The following is a 20,565-nucleotide window of genomic DNA, read 5'->3' on the forward strand; positions in this document are numbered from 1 at the left end:
TGTTGTAAAAACATATAAAATCATTTTATTTACCTTAGTAAAAAAAACCCATTGCTATCATTTAAATATTTAATTTTTGCATTAAAGATTAGAATTATAAAATTAATAATATGATTTTTTTTGTAAAATTTAAATAAACAAAAAAATAAATAAAATTTAGCTTTATAATAATACAGTATTAAATTTATAAGATGGACCACTTAATTGGTCTAATTGTAGCAAATCAAGTCATTTGTTTTATAATTATTGTGAAAAAATTAATAACTTTTGTAAGAAGATACACCATATTAAGGTTTATAATATGTTAAATAATCATATTTTAATGGTCTTAAAAGTTGTTCATTCTATTATGTTATAAAAGTGTACATTAGACCAAGATGAAACAAATGCATATGTCACTTAATTAAGATGTATTTGATACTTATACACATATCCAAGAGAAATTTGATTAATCAAGAAAACTAAATTCACCAATCTAACCTATTTGAGTCAATTTAAACAAGAATAGAGTAATTTTTATACAAGAAAGAAAAAATAACATTTAAACAAATCAAGTATTCCATTGTAACATTACAATATATCTAACATTCTAAGTGCTTAAAACATAGAGTTGTAGTTTTAAAAAGAGATTAAATTAAGTTATAATTATGTAAGCGTTATATGAGAGAACTATATGTCATTAGCTACACATTATCGACCCAAAAGTATTACCTAAAAAAAGTTAAACGAAACCTTCTATACAATTCAATCATAAACATGACTCACAAAAAATTAAGAGCACATTGAAATTTGTCTGCATCATACTCAGGGCAAAAACTCGTAACTAAACAATTCCACAACACAGATTTCATTAACCAAAACTAAGTGTCACTGGTAGCCACACTCTGATGGTTACAGAAGAATTTCAATATGCTCTCAATTCACACACTTTGCAACAAATCTTTGAATTCATCAAACATACATTGACGTATCAAAAATCACAGATGATGAAAATTGAGCCACTGGTGTCGGAATGTGACACCATTGAATCTTCTGCTTTTCCTCCTGCAGCCCATCAAGATTTTACTGTTAGCTGCTGTCAAGAATGCCATGTTGGTGAGTACAACAAGAATGGGAAGAAGTTCGAAAGCCATTGACAGTATGAGAAGGGTGGGCAAAGGTGAGAAGTGTGGCATGAAGCATGACATCAAGGTTTCTATTTGAAGCTTATGGAGACAGTGGGTACAGGAAGTGCTCACTTTATACACCAGCAATGCCATGACCCACCATGGCTGGCGCTGATTTTGCTGTGAACATGTGCATTTCATCCCAACTGACTGCAGAGATGCGTGAGTTCAAGCAGCTCTAGCAAAGCTCTCCTCAGAAAGGGGTCATTGAAGTGGGGGATTGGTCTCAGGACACTTCGGCTATGTGGCTGCATAATCAACTTGGATTTGCTAAGCTTGGGAGAATAACAACCCTGGGGTCATGATTCACATATTTTAAACCTCCCTTGTCTTCACTCTTGGATTGTCAAGTGCTTCGTGGGCATGAAGGAGAACGCAATTGAATTGCCCATCGTTACACCCTGTGGTCAATGCAAGCTAGCCCTATTGAGATTTTAGAAATTTGGAAAGCTTGGTGTAAGTAAAATCCTATAGATATATGTTACGAAGAACATGGTATTATCAAACCGTTGCATATTTCAAGTCTGAACCAAAATCATGAGACTTTTGGTGTCTTGGAGTCCAATGTCCTGTGAGTATCTTGTTGGGGCAAGCGCATAGGAACTAGTATCAGAATTGTCTGCAAGAGGTCATCAACTGTGAGACTAACTGAAGTTGGCTGAAGCATTTTGAGAATAGTCTCTTGGGATTCAAGAAGCTGAAAGGGAGGATCTCAATCCCAATTCCACTTCTGATACACAGTCAACTGTGAGTTATGTCATGATAGTCTCTCCCAAGAAGGATCCTCTTCTCTTCAAATTCACTATTTTGAATTGCAGTTTAGGCTACCTTGTACATATTACCTTCCCACCTGAGTAGGGTTTTGCTCCGCACGTTGTCTGGCACCTACGAAGAGTGCCTAATACAAGATGTCCCCACAACTCCTTTGTGTGAAATTAACAGCAGCTCTGAACGCAAAAACCAGGTGTAGAGTTTTCAGTAAGAAATTATGTGCACTACTTAAAACAAGCGAATGCACTAAGTCATGTCAACAGATATGAACGAGCACACTAAAGAGTTAGGATAGCAGTTAAGACCTCTTACTTTTGGCACAGTGCAGACAAGCACAAGGTAGCACAAGGATGTAGGAAGCAATATCAGACCAAACAAACATACCAGACAAGTTAAAAGGACAATCATTTCAATCTTCAATCCTCAAGCTGCTCACATAACTTACTGCTCCAAAATGAATCTGTACAATCAGACAGTAGTCGTACAAATGGTGCGAAACAAACTTGACAGAAATGACACATGTGTTGCATTACTTGAAATCAAAATCTGTTGCATTACTTGAATGCAAGGTGGGGAAGCTGTAGTGAAGAGCTTTACTGGATCATTAAATCATACCCCACGGTTCTTCCTAAATAGTTTTGCACCTCCCCCATAGCCCTAATTGGTGATTGCGGGTCTTCAGTGCTATTGAGTACTCTTCAGGTGTGATCAAATCAATAGCTCCTCGAAGTGCCCATACCTTTATTTCCATGACTTCGACCTGGGTTCCCGAGTATATCAAAATGCAGTACACAAACGAGAGGTGGGAGAGAACAAACGGTACTGATCCTTGCTTGTCTACATGAAGAGCAACCACAGTCGTGTGTGATGTGCGCAAATTACCTCACCACACGATATACTCGCCACAGGAGATATACTCACCACACGAGATGTGGTCAAGTGGAGAAACACAATATCGACAAAACTAACGAATATAATTGGGAAAACACCACTACTATGCATTACTGGAACAATTTCAATGTCTTCAAGATTGGTGGATGTTGTTCAACACAAGTTTTTTTTGGTGTGGTGAGGCTTCCAACGGGAAATGCCAGCATTGGTTAATACCTGCACTAACGTGAATTTCGAGAGAGACGACAGAAGTCATTGCGAATGGGCTTCAACCGAACCCTTACAGAAAAGATACTCATAAATTCCGCAACTTGATTGTGATACATTGAGACACAATCCAGAATCATTAATAAATACAAGGTACTTGAAAATTTCCCAAGGTGTGAGGAGGAGTACGAACACCTGCTTCAAGCTCAGATACGTGAGAGATAACAGGCAAAAGTAATTGGTCGTTCTGCTTCTTCATTGAATCAAGTTCAACTATGACATGAGGGTTTCGAATTGTGTCTAGCTGGCAAAACAGAATTGCTGTTTCCAACCTCCTTCAAACGAAACTTTCCTGTTTGCTGCCAAGATATCCATCATGTACTTTTTTTTTTCTTTTCTTTTTTTTAATCTTTTTTGTTTTTATTTTTATTTTTGAGTTTTCGTATTTGCCCACGCTTCGGTAATGTAAGCTCCACCATCTGAATACTGAGATCTGTTTCGCTGAGATCACGTATCCCAAAAATCCATTAGATCGTTTACATGAATAAATCCTGTGAATGCTTTAATATGGATCCATCAGATAAACGGCCATCAGATGAATTACCCAGAAGACAGTTCTATCAAACACAGGCGACCACTAATCGATGCAATAATACTTTGCACTGAATACCAGAAATTGTGATTTTAGCTCTCCAGGCTGGTTGCCAACTTATGAGATTTCACATAAAAAGGATAAAATGAAATTTCAGTAAGAGAAGAGTCCTCCACGTACAAGGTGTTCACTGTTAACGATTTTGAACAAAACGCGGGAACGACTCACTGGCCGACAGTCTAAGAACGTAGCAACATGACCAAATATCATACGCAGTACCAGTTGGGATCATAAGGTGCAACAAATTTATGCAACGAAACCCAGCATGATACTTGCAAAGACAACAGAAGCATTTCAATCAGCCTTCTAGATTCTAAACCAATGCACCACCTAGTCAGGGCACGATCTCTTCAATTCCAACAATCCCACAATCCGAGATCAACTCATCACCAATTGAGCACTACCAAAACGTCAATTCCTACTCGCACAATCTGAACGTAAACTGATCATCCAATTTGTCACAAGCCAAGCATCAGCTAGGCCGAGTCCTAATCCACGAAAGCCCTCCTCACACATCCCTCCGCATCGCCGTGTTCCAAAACAGGCCCTGAAATCCACACGCCGCAAAAACGTAACAACGGCACATGAACATCAATGCAGCCTCCCACTGCGCGTAACGAACCAGTAAATGAGCCAAGAATCGAAGGGCAAGTGCAGTTTGTCAGTGTCAGGACTGAGAAGGAAAACCCACTTGCTTGAAAGGTTTGCTTGCTGCGATCGTCGGTGAGGAAGAGGCCATGGTACGAGCACAGCCTCGACGTGTCATGATCGGGTGGGAAGAGAGTGGTGAGGCTCAGTAATGATGCTGAGGCTTACGCAGGACTCGCACGGGCACGCGAGGGAGGGAAAGGCGTGAGGCGGGAGTTCCAAAATCTGCACTGTGGCACGGCGCATTTTAGGTTTCCATTACTGAAGATGGGGAGAGCGGGAATCGACCCATCGTCCGCTTTCCACGTCTCCGACACACGGAAGGCGTTGTAATGATTCTGAAGCCTGGGCAGGACGCGGGGAGCGTCTGGGGGGGAAAGTGGGGCAAGTGCTGTAAATGGGCAAAGCCACAGTAAACCTCTTCCTCCGTTTCCTCACCCCCCCCCCCCACCTACCTACTCAAGGGGGACTACCTTGCCAACCTGCCCCTTCTTCTTCGAGCATTTTGAACTTTGGTGGCGGGCGCCATCGTTGATTATTAGCCTTGGTTTGCCCGGGAAGGCGCTGGCACGCCGCCGTGCTAGCCGAGCGCTTTCGGAACCCGGAATCGCCGCTAAAGGGTTGATGCATTCTCTCTAGGAGGTACTAGTTCTCGCCTTGGGAGTGGAGTAGTAGATATGTAAAATTGTTTTCCAAGAAGGGGGTTGCGGAATTTTTGTTGGAGAATTTCGCGGTGGGTTGCGGCGCTGTGAAGACGGAGCTGTCGTCGCTGGATAGCGGGGAGGAACTAGTGTATTCGAAGGGGTATAGGGATCCTCGTGGAGTAGTCTTTCTGAAGCCGTTGGGTGGGGTATTTTTTGGGGTTTCGTGAACAGTGGGGAGGCGTAGAGGGATAACCAGGGAGGGGAAGCGCTGAGATTATTCTGAGGAATTTTTTTAGAGTGGTTCAAGATGCCAGAGCTGCCGGAGGTGGAGGCAGCCAAAAGGCTGCTGGATAGCCACTGTCTTGGGGCTACGATTGTGAAGGCCGTTGTGGACAACGACACCAAAGTTATCGATGGAGTGACACCGGCCGCGCTCCAGGAAAGCCTGACAGGAAAAAAGATTTTAAGCACCCACCGGAAGGGCAAGCACCTGTGGCTGAAACTCGATTCTCCCCCGTGGCCCTCCTTCCAGTTCGGTGTGTTTCTTCTAAGCCTTGTTTTGGATGACCTTTTTGCTCTTCTATTTTTGATGCTCTCGTTCTTGATGACGTTCTGAACGGCACTACTGACGACCTTTGGAAAGTGGTATAGACGTCAACGTGTGTTCACATGGCCTACTACTCGCAGTATGTGTGTGCTTGTAGAAGGGACACTAGCGTGAGTGCCTTGTACAGTCTGTTATTGACGTCAACGATTGGTGTGATCTGGTAAATGAGGAACTCTCTTCCAACGGTCGGGGTGCAATGTGCGTGAGTCTGAGAAGTCACCTGTTGTCGTCTTAATCTTGGAGACCCTTGTCTTTCGAAATTTTCTGATGCACTTGACCATGCAGGCATGAGCGGCGCGGTCATTATCAAGGGCGTTAAGGGTCCACAGTACAGGAGGTAAATGTATAATTTTGCTTCTAGTAACCTCTTAAGTAAGTTCAGAAGTATGTGGGTTTGATGTTGAGGCGCAGATTTTATGTTCATCATACCTTCCCTGGGCTGAAAAAGGAAAATAAAAGAAAATAGATATTGAAGAAATGAATAGAACACAAATGTAGCACGGACATTTTTTTAAGCACTTTTTATCTATACGCACTGTGACATGCAGGTGGCCAACCTGATTTAGGATTTCAGTTCTCTCGAGAGGCTTTTGATTCTCTTTAGACCCTGCTAACCTTAGATTTGTCCTTCGTCAACTGGACTTTTATGAGACACGAAACTCATTTGTTTACCCTTTACACCATGGGAAAATACGTTAAATACGTGTCAACAAGTTTCAAGATGTCTTTAGTGTATCCCCCGGTCCACGAGTCTCCAAACCACTTAAGGGCTAATCATATCTGGTCAGTACAATGACAGCTTCCGATTGAATGTTGCAGCTCAAAGGTGGGCGACGAAGAAGAAGCATTTCCGACGACTTACTCAAAAGTGCACTTGGTGGTGTGTGTTCGCCTCCTTTCTTCTCGTCTAATATCTTCTAATAGTAGTTAAGATAAATCAATACATTTCCGCGTGGTTCATAGGTTCTACCGAACTATGTGATATTTTGGAATGAAGTTGAAGGCTGTGTTTTTCAGTTTACGTCACTCCTTTTGTGGATTTGATGCATGCCAACCGCGCAGGCTATTGCTATTCGTACCTTCAACAATCCTTGTTCTCTCCTGACGGTGCTAACCTTTTTGAATGGGACCTTTTAGTGACTACTAGTCGGCTGTCGAGTTAAGTTTACTCGCATTCATGATGTCGCACAATAGTTCGCGTATCAGTGTACTAAGTGCTGGAAATTGTGTCCTTTAACCTCTGTCTACCTCATATTAACTTTCTCAGAACTGGTTTCCCGTCTCACAAGTAGCACCCGAGTTCTATAGCGGTTAGGTAGTTAGAGTTATCGAGTCTTTGACAATTCTAGATGTCCTGGTGGAATGCAGCTGAGCACTGGAGTAGAATTGGCATTTACTGATAAACGTCGCTTTGCCCGTGTGCGCCTTCTTGAAGATGTACGTATTCCTTACCCCCTACGTTCACTTTTTTAAAGCCGTAGAAGTCGAGCTTGCATACCTCTCGGCGCATGAAGTAACTCTATGTTTGTCACGTCTCCAGTATGTAATGAATCTTGCAGAGTAATGGGCTTAGAAGTACTCTACTTATCTTTTCACCTGTATCCTTAGCCTTCGAAGGTGCCCCCAATATCCGAACTGGGATTCGATGCCTATCTTGAGCTTCCATCTGCGGAACAGCTGATCGAAGCAATGAAGACCAAGAAAGGATCCGTCAAAGCTCTTCTTCTTGATCAGGTAGAGGATAACAGCTGGAATGTTTCGTTATATAGTGGTCGGCACTGATTCTGCAGAAGATGATATGCCTTGTTTCCATGCGACTCATCTTTTTTTTCGTTAATACGAACTATGTAAGAGTTCTGACGTGTCACCGAACGCTGATGCGTCCGTGCCTTCTCAATTCGTAGGCCTTTCCGTGGTTATACATTCTTGTCTTTGGACGTATGGATTAATTATTGAGAAACTGACAGTATGTGTATGTTACGCGTTGAACATTTCTTGGCATGGTCGGCATTGAAGTAATATTCGTGGGTGTGCGCTTGTGATTGCAGAGTTTCATAGCAGGCATAGGAAATTGGGTGGGAGATGAAGTATTATATCATGTATGGCTTGGACCTTTCATTTCCATTGGAGTGGGATATATTCCATTTGAACTCTTGTCAATACCGGTTCCTTTAATTCATACTTGACACCTTCGGGCATTACCACTCTGAGCCATGTCAAGTTTACACATAGATATGACAATTTTGCAGTGTTGTGATGAAAGTTATTGCGTCATGTAGTCTTGCGATGTGAATCTGGTGAAGTTTTGTAGTTAACATTAACGAAGATTTATTCTTTCAGGCGAAAATTCACCCTGAGCAGTCTGCTAGTTCGTTAAAGGAGGAGGAAGTCACCAGATTACACGCATCCGTAAGGGAGGTATGTGCTCGGGTTAACGTATTTTTGTCCAATTAGTTTACTATATTCACTCAACAGTAATACTAAAAGTTTCAAAAAAGAAATTAATACTGGAGACGTGGATCAGCGTTCTCTCCAGTTTTATAGTTCCAGTTATGTAACCTCCTACATTTTTGTTGTCATGGAAGATAAAAGCGTTCCAGGCTACCGATTTTATGTGGATTCGTTCAAAACTAATTGCCTGGATCTATCCCTGTTTTGCGCTTGTGAATTTTCTTTAGGTTTTGGAAAAGGCGATTTCCGTGGATGCAGATAGCGAGCAATTTCCACGCAGTTGGCTATACCACCATCGTTGGGATAAGAAGCCTGGAATGATTGATGGTACGTGTTTTTAGCAAGTTATGTTGTTTTTGGATTTGCATCTGAAAATTATGGCAGGAACGAATAATTGTCGGGGTATCCTGGAATTTTTACTAGTTTTTTTGTTGGTCACTGCAAGCTTACTCACGCATCTTTTAAATTTTCCCCCCATTTCTCCCACAGGAAACCAGATTGAGACTATAAGCATTAGCGGAAGGGTAAGTGGTTCTAATTCCAGACTACCTTTTGGCTGCAATTTCTGTTTACTTGGCTGAAATGGTTTGTTGCTACAAGCGCTTGAGATAGTATCTGCATCTACTAACAATTGCACTATGGGTTCAGTCGTCAGCATTCGTTGCCAATGTACAGAAGTATACTGGACCCGAGTTGAAAGGTGCCAGGACGAGACAAGCTGTTGAAGAGGAGATACCACATGATGACAGCGTGGCAGAACCTATTGCCGGTGGTGGGAATGTGGAGGAGGCTGCCGATGCAACCGAGGAAGAGGCAACTGAAGAGAAAGTAGGCGTCACCGAAACACCTAAACGTGGCAGGGGTCGACCTCCGAAAAACAAAAATGACAGCCCAGCGAAGAGCCCTGCAACCGAAAGTCCTGCGGCTCCTGGCTCGAAGAAGCGGGGCAGACCTCCAAAGCTGAAAACCTCCTCTGCTGCCAGTGAAGGAGAAGAGACCGGGAAGGAAAGTCCTAGTGAACCCAAACGAAGAGGCCGGCCTCCAAAGACAAAGACTGATGGTTCCAAGGAATCGGTTAGCAAGGCTTCCGAAGAGGATGATTCTGAGAAGAAGGATCTATCCAGTCCTATTACTCCTAAACGGAGGGGTAGGCCCCCAAAGTCTAAGCCTGAAGCTGCAGAAGAGGTGGAGGTTGCGAAGAAGGGTAAGACGGAGGAAGGTGGTGCCACACCAAAGCGCCGAGGTCGTCCTCCCAAGGCCAAAGCTGAATCTGAAGCTGAGGATGGCTCAGGAGACGCCGAAACCGCCGCTACTACGCCGACGCCGAAGAAGAGAGGTCGTCCACCCAAAGCGAAGTCTGCTAGCTGACAAATTCCACTTTTAGATTTAGTTGTCTTATGACTAGTTAGGTTGTCATTTCAAAGTGGCTCTTTGCTGGTGATGTGTACATGTCTATTTTACCGGTGCATTGACTCTTCCAGCTCAATTTTGTTGTATTTGTTGTATCACATCCGTGGAGTGGTGGACATTTGTTATTTCACACATTCGTAGAGTTTTAGATGTTTAATGTCAGTGGAAAGTTTATCTGATTGTTTCAACCCCTCTGCGCCTCCAATTCTAAATTCTTGTTGATTAAATAAAATATGTAGATTTGTTTAGTACATTCTCAGAACTCATTTATCCTGAGAAATGTACATAACTAAGTAAGTTCTCAGAACCGGTTTATTAGATATGTACTACATGCTACGCTGCCGTTAGGTGATCACCTAACGTAGTAAATCTCAAACAATTTCCTAATCAAAGACTGGAGATAAAAGACATGTACGTTAAATGTGCCTTTCCTTAACTTGAGCATGTATCGTAACGTAGAAAATATACATTAAAGATGTTATCAAATATTGCATCGATTTCTCTTCGCGATCCTCCACTGTAGCAGCTGTGCAACGTGTTGCACCAGCTAATTGGCGATGTGAATGGCAAGGAGAGTTGAGACAATATCGAAAGATTTATCATGACTCATTCAGCAAGCGCCACTGGTTTAGCTATAATTACTGCTTCCTGTAAACTTGAGAGTACCCACCCGCACGAATTGATCAGTGGACAAATGTCATATGCCAGTGATTGCCAACGTTACCGAAGGCGACACTTTATCACAAAGGAGTGGAGCAGCAGGTAGCCCCAAGGGCTCGACGCGAAACAGGAATCGCCTGAACTTAATTGGCTGTAAGTTTTCTCTAATAAGAACGATGAAACAGCAGAAAAGCTGTTCGATACACAAGTAGTGTTTTCATCAAAGACGAAACTGGACTGTTGGCATGCGCTTGCTCACGACTTGTCGCTTCGCCTTCGCACGCAACTGCTTCTGCAAAACATCAATATCAGTGTTGTCCACCATTGCATGTTCTGTTATCATCCACTTACATACTATTACAACAGCTAACTTATCCGACCCAATACTCAATCAAGAGTACAAACAGATGGCTGAGTTATTAGTGGGACAAGCTTCAAAGCCAATGCCGCGTGTAAGGATACTATTTTCCGGTTCACATCGATTGGGGTTTCAACCCTAAAACGATGTGAATCCTATGAAGTTTTCATGTTAGATACAATTATTATCCGTTCTACATAACTCTAATCATCATTTAGCTATGAACAAGATAGGCCCAGACCAAGAGCAATTAATGTTTCTGCCACGTCGTGCAAGTTCTACCAATCAAGAGCAAGACAGAACTTGGAGTTGTTTTGAACGTATAGCGTTATCTACAAAGAACCTGACATATTTCAGCTGTATCCATCTCAGATATGCGAGTTGATCCAAACAAGAGAAAAACACTCCATATTAAAACGCTTCCATTAGATCATCAAGGACCGCTCAGCAGAATTAAACAATTGTGATGCATCCTTGAAAATAATTAGGATAAAAAGTGGCTTTGCTGACCGAATTATAAACAATGAGTCACATCAACTTCTTCCAAAGCAGAAAAGATGTCGACCTGAATAACATTGATGTCAGTAATTCTTTAGGCAGAGCGCTCAAGTAAACTTGCCATTCATGTATCTGCACAAATACTGGGTAGGCAAGAAGGAAGGTTCTACGCTACATACTATAATAATTGCTGAACAGCGACTGCGATGGAATGTGCTGCGCCTCCTTTGGAAACAGACCGCGGCATTTGGAGGTCAAGAAGGCGTTCGTGCATTGCTTGGAGTCGGTCTGGTGATTGAAGATATTCAGCAGCTAAAGCTGCTACTTCCTGAGGATCGATCTCACCAATAAGCTCTGGAACAATTGTCTCTCCAGCCCACCTGCAACACATCCGCAAATTTCCTTATGTACTCGTAACAACCGCGTTATTTACTCATCCTAGTACCCTGACAAGGATTGTAGGAAATGGATGTACGTTGACCAACACGTGTCATATATTGATCGATTATTTTTCCAGAAAGAAACTGTACCAAAGTAGCAAATTTGGTAGAACATAGTAGGAAATGGTGGTAGTGGTTTAAAAACAAGTATAGCATCTCTGATGGAGTGTTCACGTATCAAATCCGAGATAGGGCCTTCAGATTCCTGCTGAGTCATAATTAATGTCCAGCCAGGTGAATTACCTGTTGGGCCACGAGATAAACCCGGCTGTTTTGAGTATGAAAAGGTTGACAAAGTGAGCCATCGCTGCACCAGCCTGACCGGGGATTGCTGATAGCAGGCCAAGTATTCCTCCTGTCGCTCCCCTGAAAGTCTGCACATAATTCGAATTTAAGCATCAACAGAGTACACGACGTCAATGTTGTCATATTTATGTAGACATATCTGTACTTCACTGAAAAGTAGGAGTGTTTCTATTGAAAATCCAAACCAAATGTTTCGATTCTACAGAACCCATTTCAATACGAAAGTTTGAGCGTAACTCGTATGCTATTAGACAATAGTGGTTAAGAATACCTCAAGAAAATAAGTCGGCAATACCACAAGCATGGGGACACCTAATGTCCCTAGCTCTGCCGTATTTGTACCCACCTGCACATTCAAACACACGAAATGATTATTACCTACACATTGGTAATTTTGCACAATGTGTTAGAAAAATTGACATCAACATCGCGAACTCAAGTTAAACTGTTGTTGCTCGCTGGTACCAGCATCTAAGAGGAAATTCGAGACCCAGCTCAACCATGAATGAGCTAGATCATGAAAGAGTAAGAAGCTTGGAGCTTCTAAGGAGACAGAGTAGTACTGTTGTAAGACAGACGGAGCAGCCTTGATAAAGAGAATATGGCGGGAATTGCTGCTGAATATCTATGACCACCCCTCCCTCCGTCACTAGCTGCCCCAGTTCTTCAACTTTGAGTAACTCCGATGAATTCCAAGTTGACCCTTCCTCAGGTTCTTCTTGCCGCAATTTTGAGATTTTCTCTACTTTCACAGATTGCTTCCCAACGAAGTGACCAGAAGACCAGTGAAAACGTGATATGAGGGGGTTGGAAGCTGCATCGGCAAAGCGTTCAAGCTCAGTCACGGTAACAGTGGGAGCCAAAGGTAGCACAAACCGCACCTGGCCCTGCAAACTATCCTGCCAACCCACCCCGTATCAGTGGGAATCCTCACACAATATGTAATATTACTAATACTACATATTTCATATATACTTTCATGCCCATTGTATATAATAACGAGTAAATTAACTATCTTAGTGTTTTGCAAAGACATGTTCAAAAGATCAAGGTCCAGGAGTATATCACAAAAATGAAACACCAGGCTTAAGCGAACCAGACAAGGCATTAAACCAAAACCTTGGTCCAAAATGAATGATGATTACAATAGCAGAGTAATATCAAAGGATAGTGGTTGAAATCAAGTGGAATTTGTTGGAAAAGAGCTTACAGTTGATGTAAATGATCTGCGACCGCCATAAAATAGGGGACGCCAATGGCCAATTTTGCATCCTGTAAACAGAAAATTCTGTATTAATGCAGATTTATGTAATTTCAGTAAAGAATCATACACTTTGAAACAGAACTCATTCCCTCCTCAAAAAATGACAGGTCCTAAATTGAAAATGACAGGTTAGATTATGCCATCATTTAAGTCATTGCCACCTCGCATGTGAGTACAGAAGATCATGAAACCAGAAAAAAATTCCTTGGTTCAAACAAAAACATAGTAGCAACTAATAGGAGCCTTCAATATTCACAGGAGCATGCTGCTAAAAAACACGCCATACGCTAAAAAGTTTCTGCTCCAACAGAGATTATACAGTACACCAGCCGTGCAAGAGCTACCTTGGAACCCGGCAGAAGACCAACAATTGGGACAACATTCCTATCTTGCGCCCGAGACTGCAGTTTGTCAGATAAACTCCAGGAGATTGATGAAGGTGAACATCCCACTGCATCTACGAAAAGGTCTCCAACAACCAGGCATCGGCTGCGAGCCCATTGCGGCACTTCCAACACGAGCTCTTCGGAACGTAGCATGTATAAATCTACAAAGCTGCTCTCATGGCCACAGCAGAATAATGTTGCAAAAGTGAGAACAAGAATGATGCGAGACAGAATAAATTGATCAGAATATTATCAGCAACCATTCCATTTCGCTGAAGCATACAGATGACAGTTTGATATTATCGGTTGTTAGGACTATGCTTGAATATGAGGTTGACCCAAAGAGAAGCAAGTTTCTTTTCCGTCGTCACCAATTTCTATTAATAGGAGTAAGAGAAGAAGGGGAGAGGGTGACGAACGAAACAGCACGTACCCCGGCCATCGTGCTGCGTCTTCTGCGTATACTACCGTCTTGTAACCTAACCTCCATCCCAGGATAAGCTGCTCCAAAGACAAACTCCGCAAAATTAGTATGATTCAGGGAGCACTATTGCAGAACATCAGCAAAATAAATAAGCATTAAAAATGACGTATTCGCCAGTACGAGAAAAATAGTTGTGAACAAAACCTTCTCACGTCTCCTAAGGCGATATTGCCTTACATTGATTATATCTCCTAGATCACATAAAGACTGTTACTTCTTACTGAAATTTGATTACCAGACTCGCAATATCTACTCTGTTGTACTTTCACTAAAACAGATCGATGCAAAAACCATATAATTAAAATCATATACCGTGTTGAATTGGTCGCCGCCTAGAAATATGCACACTCCCCGCCTACGCCAATCCCAACCACTTCGTGTTCGACCAAGCAGTAGGAGTGAGTAAAACTCTTCTGGTCCCTAGAATTTCATCAAATTCAGGACAAGAGAATCATGGGTCTTCAAAACCACTGTGCTCGTCATGCGTTGCCAAACAATAAAATTACCCTGGATCATATGAGAATAATCTACAATGCTTCAATTTTATTTTCGACTTTGCATTACCTGGCACCGATCAATCTCGTCGAATGATTGAAGGAGTTGGAGCTCTTTTCCAGAGGCATGAGGGCAGGGTGCCAAGAGAACCTACAGACCATCGTACACGTTTGATTAATTGCTACGAAATTAGATTGATGTTAGTAAGAATTCCACGCATGATTCTTCTACATTGTGCAGTCACATGTATACTCGCAAGCTTTGCGAGTTATACACGACAGTGAGAGGGTATAGAAGATCTGGGTTTTTTTTTTCTTCTATATTCCACATATGGAGCATTCAACTGAAGACTATCTGAGTTTAATTATACAGACAAATGAGGATAAAAAATTTAAACCTGACAACAACTACTCCATAGAAAATTTTAGTGGCAAGTCCCATTCCTTTGGACTTACTATACATACCGAGATGCGCATGTCCATTGCATGGTCCTCCGCTGTCCGCCGCAACCTTGCAACCACTGGCTTCACCCAGGTGGCCACCTCACCGGGCCCATTCGTGAGAATCACTACATCCACTGGCTCATTCTTGACTTCCGCTCGTATATGAGATGATTTGACACTCACTCTGAAAATAGTGCTTTGATCTGAACATACAAACCCTCAACTTCAGCAAGCGTCTGCGTTAAATTGAGTTGAGAAGGTCCACACATTTAGGTCAGCAATTTGCCGATGTAGCTGTGTTCACCAATCTCCTACTAAGAGAATTCTGAATGAAGGCTAGAGCGCTATGCACTGTGTTAAAAAGACATGGCGCAGTTACATGGACACAGCATTCAAAGAATGCTTCCCGTTGAAATAATGATCTCCAAAGCACATTTCCGATATCTATGAAATATGGCATCGGCAGCATTATACAGCTAGTTCGGGAACAAAAATTGCCTGAAATGCCTGGAATGACGGTAAAATTAACAGGAGAACCTGTTGAAGAAAAACAACAGCCATAAAACACCCCAAAATTCTCAGTGAAAATAGTACAAAACAAATGATTACGCAACTAAGCATCAAATCCGCAAAGAGAGAGGCATACCAATCCGCAAATGTGAAATTTCGAGGTGGGATTTTCTTTGAAACACCCAACACATAAAACCAGTGAAATCTTGACAGTTAAATCGAAGATAGACGCGAAATTACCCCGTTTTCTCGTCTTCAACGCCCCACAAAACAATGGCGCAAACTTCGAAACTCTAATGAAACATTTGGAAGCCCTGTTTAAAACGTTCCAGCTTGGAGAAGAGACCCGGGCGCAGGATGGCCCGCTCAAAACAGTCGCGGGGCACATTGAACCCGCCATTGTACGCCCTCACTCTTTTCCTCACAGCATTGCTATATCACCGCAATCCAGCGGGTGATTCACCGAGTCACGTAGATTACAAGGAGAAAATTGTCGATTCCGTTTCCGAAAGGGTTCGAGAATTGCGAGTTCGGTGCTGAAGTCCTTGGTGGGGCTTAGGGCTATAGAAAGCGTTTCAAAACTGTACATGTTAAAATTCAAATCGCTCATAAAATTCGAGTTCCAGGCTGGTAAATTTGGAATAGTAATACCACTCCGACAGAAAGACCTGCTTGAAAGGTTTTTTTTCCATGGTTTTCTAGTGGTGTTTGCAACGGGTAGCAACTCTTATTTTCATTGCATTAATGTGAAAGCAGATGAAAAAAATTATCACATGTAATCTCCCTGAAACATTATCGTAATAATTAGCAGTGGTGGAAGGAGAGATATCGTCGAGCAGAGGGAATTGATCATGACAAATGTACAATTATCTCACCTGAATTCCACTACGCAGAAATGAACACCATGCAAACGGGCATTGTACCCATAGAAATCGAAAGTCCTCATTAATCTGTGCACTCAAATACCTCACTCTCACGTCAGCAAATCACCTACTCGATCTCTGATTGCTAGAGAAATTTCTAAACCGCAGTTCTGACGGAAAAACTGCATCGTGCAAAAATCAGAACCCTAATACATGAACCCTCCAGGGTAGTAGACTCTCTTGTCTGGAATCTGCAGCAACATCGCTTGGAGTATGTGGCTGTACTCTTTTTAGATTGCTGCAACACTCAGCTAAATGGTGACCCTGCTGGAAATCAGAAATTCACTTAGAACCCGGGATTCTCTACCGAAATCTGCAGTTTCCGTTGGCTCTTCACCGGGCTGTCCCACACCATATCCTTCTCAATGCGAGGTAAAGTTTCACAATTATCTGGTGGTTTTGGTGGCATCTGCAAGGATGGAGAGTAAAGGGTTCAGTAGTAGGACTCGAACGTTTCCTGTGAGTTTGCACGCTGAAATTGAATCAGAAGTGAGGGTTCGGGCAGGCGTGCTTACTGCTTTTCCTCCTGTTGGGAATGATTCATTCCAGTATTCTTTCAGCCATCTCCAGTCTCCATTCCAGAATACAGGTCGGGAATACCATTTTCTGCACAATGTTGAATTGAATGCCGGCAACTTCAGAATGTGAGCGTTTTCCCCACTTCAGTCAGAAGATTGGGCTGGAAATGTGGATTGAGAATGATTGGGAGATAGGAGTGAGGAAGTTTACCCAGGAATCATCACTCTCGGTTTCCGCGTTGCATCTTCGTCATCAGCATTGATGTGGCCGTGCATCGTAGTCCTAAATTGGTCATGAGTCCAGTGGCATAAATCGAGAGTCTCCTTGCATTGCGCTTTCTGGAACACTGGCTCGCCCATGCACACTTTCTCCCTCTTCTCCTGCACCATGTAGACAAAAACATTCTTCAACTTTGAGGACGGGAATAACATAACCCCAACATCCAATTTCTCTAGAAATAGAGCCAATGCAAAATTGGAATAAGAGAAGAAGCACCTTCTCGAGGTCATGCTTCATGGGGTCGATGAGGTTCTTGACATTGTAGTGCACATAATTTTCTTTCGACTTCGACAACTCAAAGGGATTGTATGCGTCATTCATAATATCGCAAAATATTTTGTGATTACCAACGGCCTTCGCATACCGATCTTGCTCGTACCCTGCAGAGCCAAGACACGCACATTTCAGACACGCTTTTTGACCCACGTAAATTTTAATTTGCTGCACTGAGTAGTTTGCATTAGGTCAGGTATCACTCCAAAGTGATGAAACAGAGAATGAAATGACAATTAGCTAAACTTACGAAGTTTACTCGAAATCTGATCGGGGGAAAGTTTCCTGAGTTTTTCGCCGATCTGGTCCTGAATGTTATGGTAGACGTGCATCTCCCACGATTTGTACATGGCCGCTTGCTTGTCGGCATGGACGTTCTTCTCCCGCGCTATCATACTGTTTACTTCCTCCACCACGCCGCCGCCCTCGCACCTCATTACACCAAAAACATCTGTCATTAACTTCTGGAAGGCTTCATCTTCCGCTGCTTCCTTGCGTTCTTGCTCCGCGACATGATCCTGAGCATGCACCCATTCCCTTACCTTTTCATTACATCATAGAAATTCAAATCATCGTAGTGTCTCAGGGGTAAGTACTCAGCTTGCTAGCCAGCGTGAGATTGACCAGACACATACTTAGGGCTACATACTAGGCTGCTTGCAAAAGGAGCTCAGTGATGGCCATGAAACTCAGGCCATGGGTTTGGGGAAGCCAGAACCTCCCACTCCTTCGGTGAGTGATTGATGAGATGGCGGGGGACCAAATCTTTGCCGTCGCGGGGCCACAGCTGACCCCGCGGGGCCCATTTTCGGCACATCCATCCTCCTCCTTTCTTCCTGTGGAGATGACCCTCTGGATCAATGACCCTGCAAAAGTGCTGCACGGTTTCTGGTGGTCAAGGTATAAATGAACACACCGCGAAATCTCGTCAAAGCCCCAGCTGCGAGTTCTCTCACCAGCCTACACAAGTGAGATGCTATTGACTAACCTTGACATTCCTCGTTAGTCCCTAGTGGCATTAGTTCAAGTTTCCGCATAGTGTGTGAGACATCAGCACTCTTTCAAACCTGCATTTCTCATGCTGGCGGTTAAGCTCTGAAAAGGCAGATGAATTTGAGCACTCCGGATTGCCTCCTTCACTCTTCATTGACCTTACCAAGGTCGTGTGTGATCTATTTGCGCCCCAGCATCTCAAGTGCATCTCGAGAAGCGAATGGTCACTTCTGCATTGATTGCATAACAAAAAGAACTACTTGGAAAATACTGCCAACGAGTCTGCCACTTCTCGCTACAGCTAAGGCCCATGGTCGATTTTAGAATTGTGCAAAGATCCTCGTAACCTCCAGGTTTAGAATTCAAGAGTTCTATGGATTTCTGACCAGTCAAGAAGAAACTCATCAGTAAAGCTAGCTCTCGCTTCCGGAAAAGATTCAAGGTCATGCTGGGGTTTTTTTTATTACGATTTTAGCGGAGAGATGGATACTTTTTTGTCGCCCGACGCAACAGCTTTGTGCAGCCTGTTGTGTGTCGGCGGCCCAGGCTTGCACTTATAACACTTCTGGGGGACGACTGAGTACTGCGGATCCCGCTGAGTCCAATCCCGAGCATCAGGGCGTTCCGGAGCAAGTGGGTCAATGTACTTGGTCTTAAAATCGCTCGGCGTTTGTTCAGGTGGCAAAGGGTTGAGATGATTCGACCGATAGAAAGGTTTCTCAAACTCTCGAAACTTCACCTCCTTCCCATCTGGTCCAGTTCCAACCTCCGGTCGGACCGGAAACCGCAGAATTCTCTTCTTGCCATACACATGGGGATGCACCCACACTCCATCCGGCTGCAAGATCTTCACAGGACCATTGGGCTTCCATGGTTTAGGCTTCGTAGGATTGAACTCCCCGAGTTCAGGCGCGATGTAGTTGCGATCCCCAGAACCTGTTTTGTATGTGTCATCCTCGCACCCTTCCGTCAACATCTTAGTTAATCGCCTCCCCAAACTCCTCTAGATCGTCACAATTTCAGAACTTGGCGAAGTTGAGTCTGGCAAGATGATCGTGCGACGAAGCTTTTGCGCCCAGCCTCATAACGTACCGTGTCTCCTCAATCCAGCTGTGCTGCACTGCAATGGCCTGGGCGTAACAAGCAAGACCAAAATTTGCTGTGCAAAGAAAAAATGAGATTCCAGTATAAACCGTAGTCACCGTGAATATGATGAACTGGGTTCTTGGATCTGCGCACCATCAGCCGCACTTTATCCCAATTCTGACGCTTCAGAGTCGGTAGCTCGTGTTTGTCGATTCTGCTGCGGTCACGAAAGTGGCGGAGTCGGTAGTCGGTAGTGTAACGGCATCAAGTAAAGCTGTGATCTTGGATGAACGAGGGGTCAGTTCTGTGTAGGATTTTACATCTACGTGCATCCAAATCCATATTTAAAGTCAAGAAGGATGTTTAACTGTAATCGAACATAATGAGATTACACCGAGTGACTTTGTTATTACTTTTTGAGCCATAAGAAGGTCCTTGTACATCAAATTATACTAAGACTACTAGTTTTTATGTGATTAACTTATGTGTTTGAAAAATAAATTTATCTTGTCGTTGTTTTCTGAAAAAATATTCAATTTTGGGGTCAATTCAATAGTAATTAGAATTAACTAAGATGGGTATATTAATGTCAAAAAAGAATTGGGAAATCATGTATGATTTTTTATATTATAATTTATATAAACTCAAACCAGAGAAAGATTTTATGTTGCAATCATTCTTGAAAAATTTATGTATAAGCTACATGAATAATCAAATTTAGATTTTAATCTCTGAGTTTAACTTTTGCAATTACATAATCTTAATTAGTCGTAGACAATTTTTTTAGAAGAAAAAAAAAAAAAAAAAAAAAAAAAAAAAAAGGAAAAATGAAGTGACAAACTGGAAAAATTAAATTATTAAGACGTTACAAATGAATAAAAAAAAGCTGTATAATTTATGTTAAAATTTACAATACAATGTTAGTTAACTGTGAACTGCTACCTTCTATTTAGTATTTCTGTATGAATTCATACCATTGATTTTTTACCTAATTAATCATAATTCGAACTTTGTTACATAAATTCTTCTTCAAAATTTCAAAGTATAATGTTTTAGAACTTCAATAATCTATCTTGAATGTGACATATTATTTTAAAGTAGTTAAAATAATTTCACATATAATATGGAGCTTGTAAAGGAACCACATCTCATCTCACCAGGCATCGTTTACTATTTATTGCCAGGAACTTTATGTCCAATC

At 42.4% G+C, this 20,565-nt stretch overlaps 3 protein-coding genes and 1 long non-coding RNA gene across 15 annotated transcripts; 1 reads left to right on the forward strand and 3 right to left on the reverse strand.

Moving 5' to 3' along the window:
- Positions 1–610: 610 nt before the first annotated feature.
- On the reverse strand, positions 611–4,639 carry LOC141045677 (uncharacterized). Of its 6 annotated transcripts, none has more exons than XR_016504613.1 (4): positions 4,379–4,639; positions 2,322–4,234; positions 1,239–2,113; positions 611–1,044 (listed from the first exon to the last, which is right to left on the reverse strand). It is a non-coding gene; the product is annotated as an uncharacterized LOC141045677 (long non-coding RNA). The 6 variants fall into 6 exon arrangements; XR_012217986.2 differs by having other exon boundaries at positions 2,322–2,697; positions 3,045–4,639; XR_012217987.2 differs by having other exon boundaries at positions 2,322–2,397; positions 2,553–4,639.
- A 117-nt stretch (positions 4,640–4,756) lies between these two features.
- LOC112285495 (formamidopyrimidine-DNA glycosylase) lies at positions 4,757–9,523 on the forward strand. 2 transcript variants are annotated; one of them, XM_024526375.3, is made up of 10 exons: positions 4,757–5,515; positions 5,872–5,923; positions 6,406–6,466; positions 6,955–7,023; positions 7,195–7,320; positions 7,635–7,685; positions 7,927–8,004; positions 8,265–8,364; positions 8,527–8,561; positions 8,686–9,523. In XM_024526375.3, the coding sequence occupies exons 1-10, from the start codon at positions 5,287–5,289 to the stop codon at positions 9,403–9,405; spliced, it is 1,521 nt and encodes a 506-aa protein (XP_024382143.1). In that variant the 5' UTR covers positions 4,757–5,286; the 3' UTR covers positions 9,406–9,523. The 2 variants fall into 2 exon arrangements, with proteins under 2 accessions (XP_024382143.1, XP_090108870.1); XM_090252744.1 differs by having other exon boundaries at positions 4,829–5,746.
- A 731-nt stretch (positions 9,524–10,254) lies between these two features.
- LOC112285494 (uncharacterized) lies at positions 10,255–16,299 on the reverse strand. Of its 5 annotated transcripts, none has more exons than XM_024526371.3 (14): positions 16,167–16,299; positions 15,532–15,872; positions 15,280–15,318; positions 14,803–14,984; positions 14,408–14,488; positions 14,156–14,263; positions 13,793–13,860; positions 13,318–13,528; positions 12,920–12,981; positions 12,273–12,603; positions 11,981–12,055; positions 11,647–11,777; positions 11,143–11,343; positions 10,255–10,393 (listed from the first exon to the last, which is right to left on the reverse strand). In XM_024526371.3, exons 2-14 carry the CDS (start codon positions 15,689–15,691, stop codon positions 10,363–10,365), a joined length of 1,680 nt encoding a protein of 559 aa, XP_024382139.1. In that variant the 5' UTR covers positions 15,692–15,872; positions 16,167–16,299; the 3' UTR covers positions 10,255–10,362. The 5 variants fall into 5 exon arrangements, with proteins under 5 accessions (XP_024382139.1, XP_024382140.1, XP_090108868.1 ...); XM_024526372.3 differs by having other exon boundaries at positions 10,255–10,399; XM_090252742.1 differs by lacking the exon at positions 15,280–15,318.
- On the reverse strand, positions 16,007–19,684 carry LOC112285497 (uncharacterized). 2 transcript variants are annotated; one of them, XM_024526376.3, is made up of 7 exons: positions 18,769–19,684; positions 18,004–18,162; positions 17,536–17,803; positions 17,229–17,392; positions 16,944–17,113; positions 16,730–16,820; positions 16,007–16,623 (listed from the first exon to the last, which is right to left on the reverse strand). In XM_024526376.3, the coding sequence occupies exons 1-7, from the start codon at positions 19,252–19,254 to the stop codon at positions 16,501–16,503; spliced, it is 1,461 nt and encodes a 486-aa protein (XP_024382144.1). In that variant the 5' UTR covers positions 19,255–19,684; the 3' UTR covers positions 16,007–16,500. The 2 variants fall into 2 exon arrangements, with proteins under 2 accessions (XP_024382144.1, XP_073391745.1); XM_073535644.2 differs by having other exon boundaries at positions 18,004–18,151; positions 18,353–18,892.
- Positions 19,685–20,565: the final 881 nt, after the last annotated feature.

The sequence above is a fragment of the Physcomitrium patens genome, chromosome 8, assembly GCF_059467195.1.
Source record: "Physcomitrium patens ecotype Gransden chromosome 8, ASM5946719v1, whole genome shotgun sequence".
NCBI lineage: Eukaryota > Viridiplantae > Streptophyta > Bryopsida > Funariales > Funariaceae > Physcomitrium > Physcomitrium patens.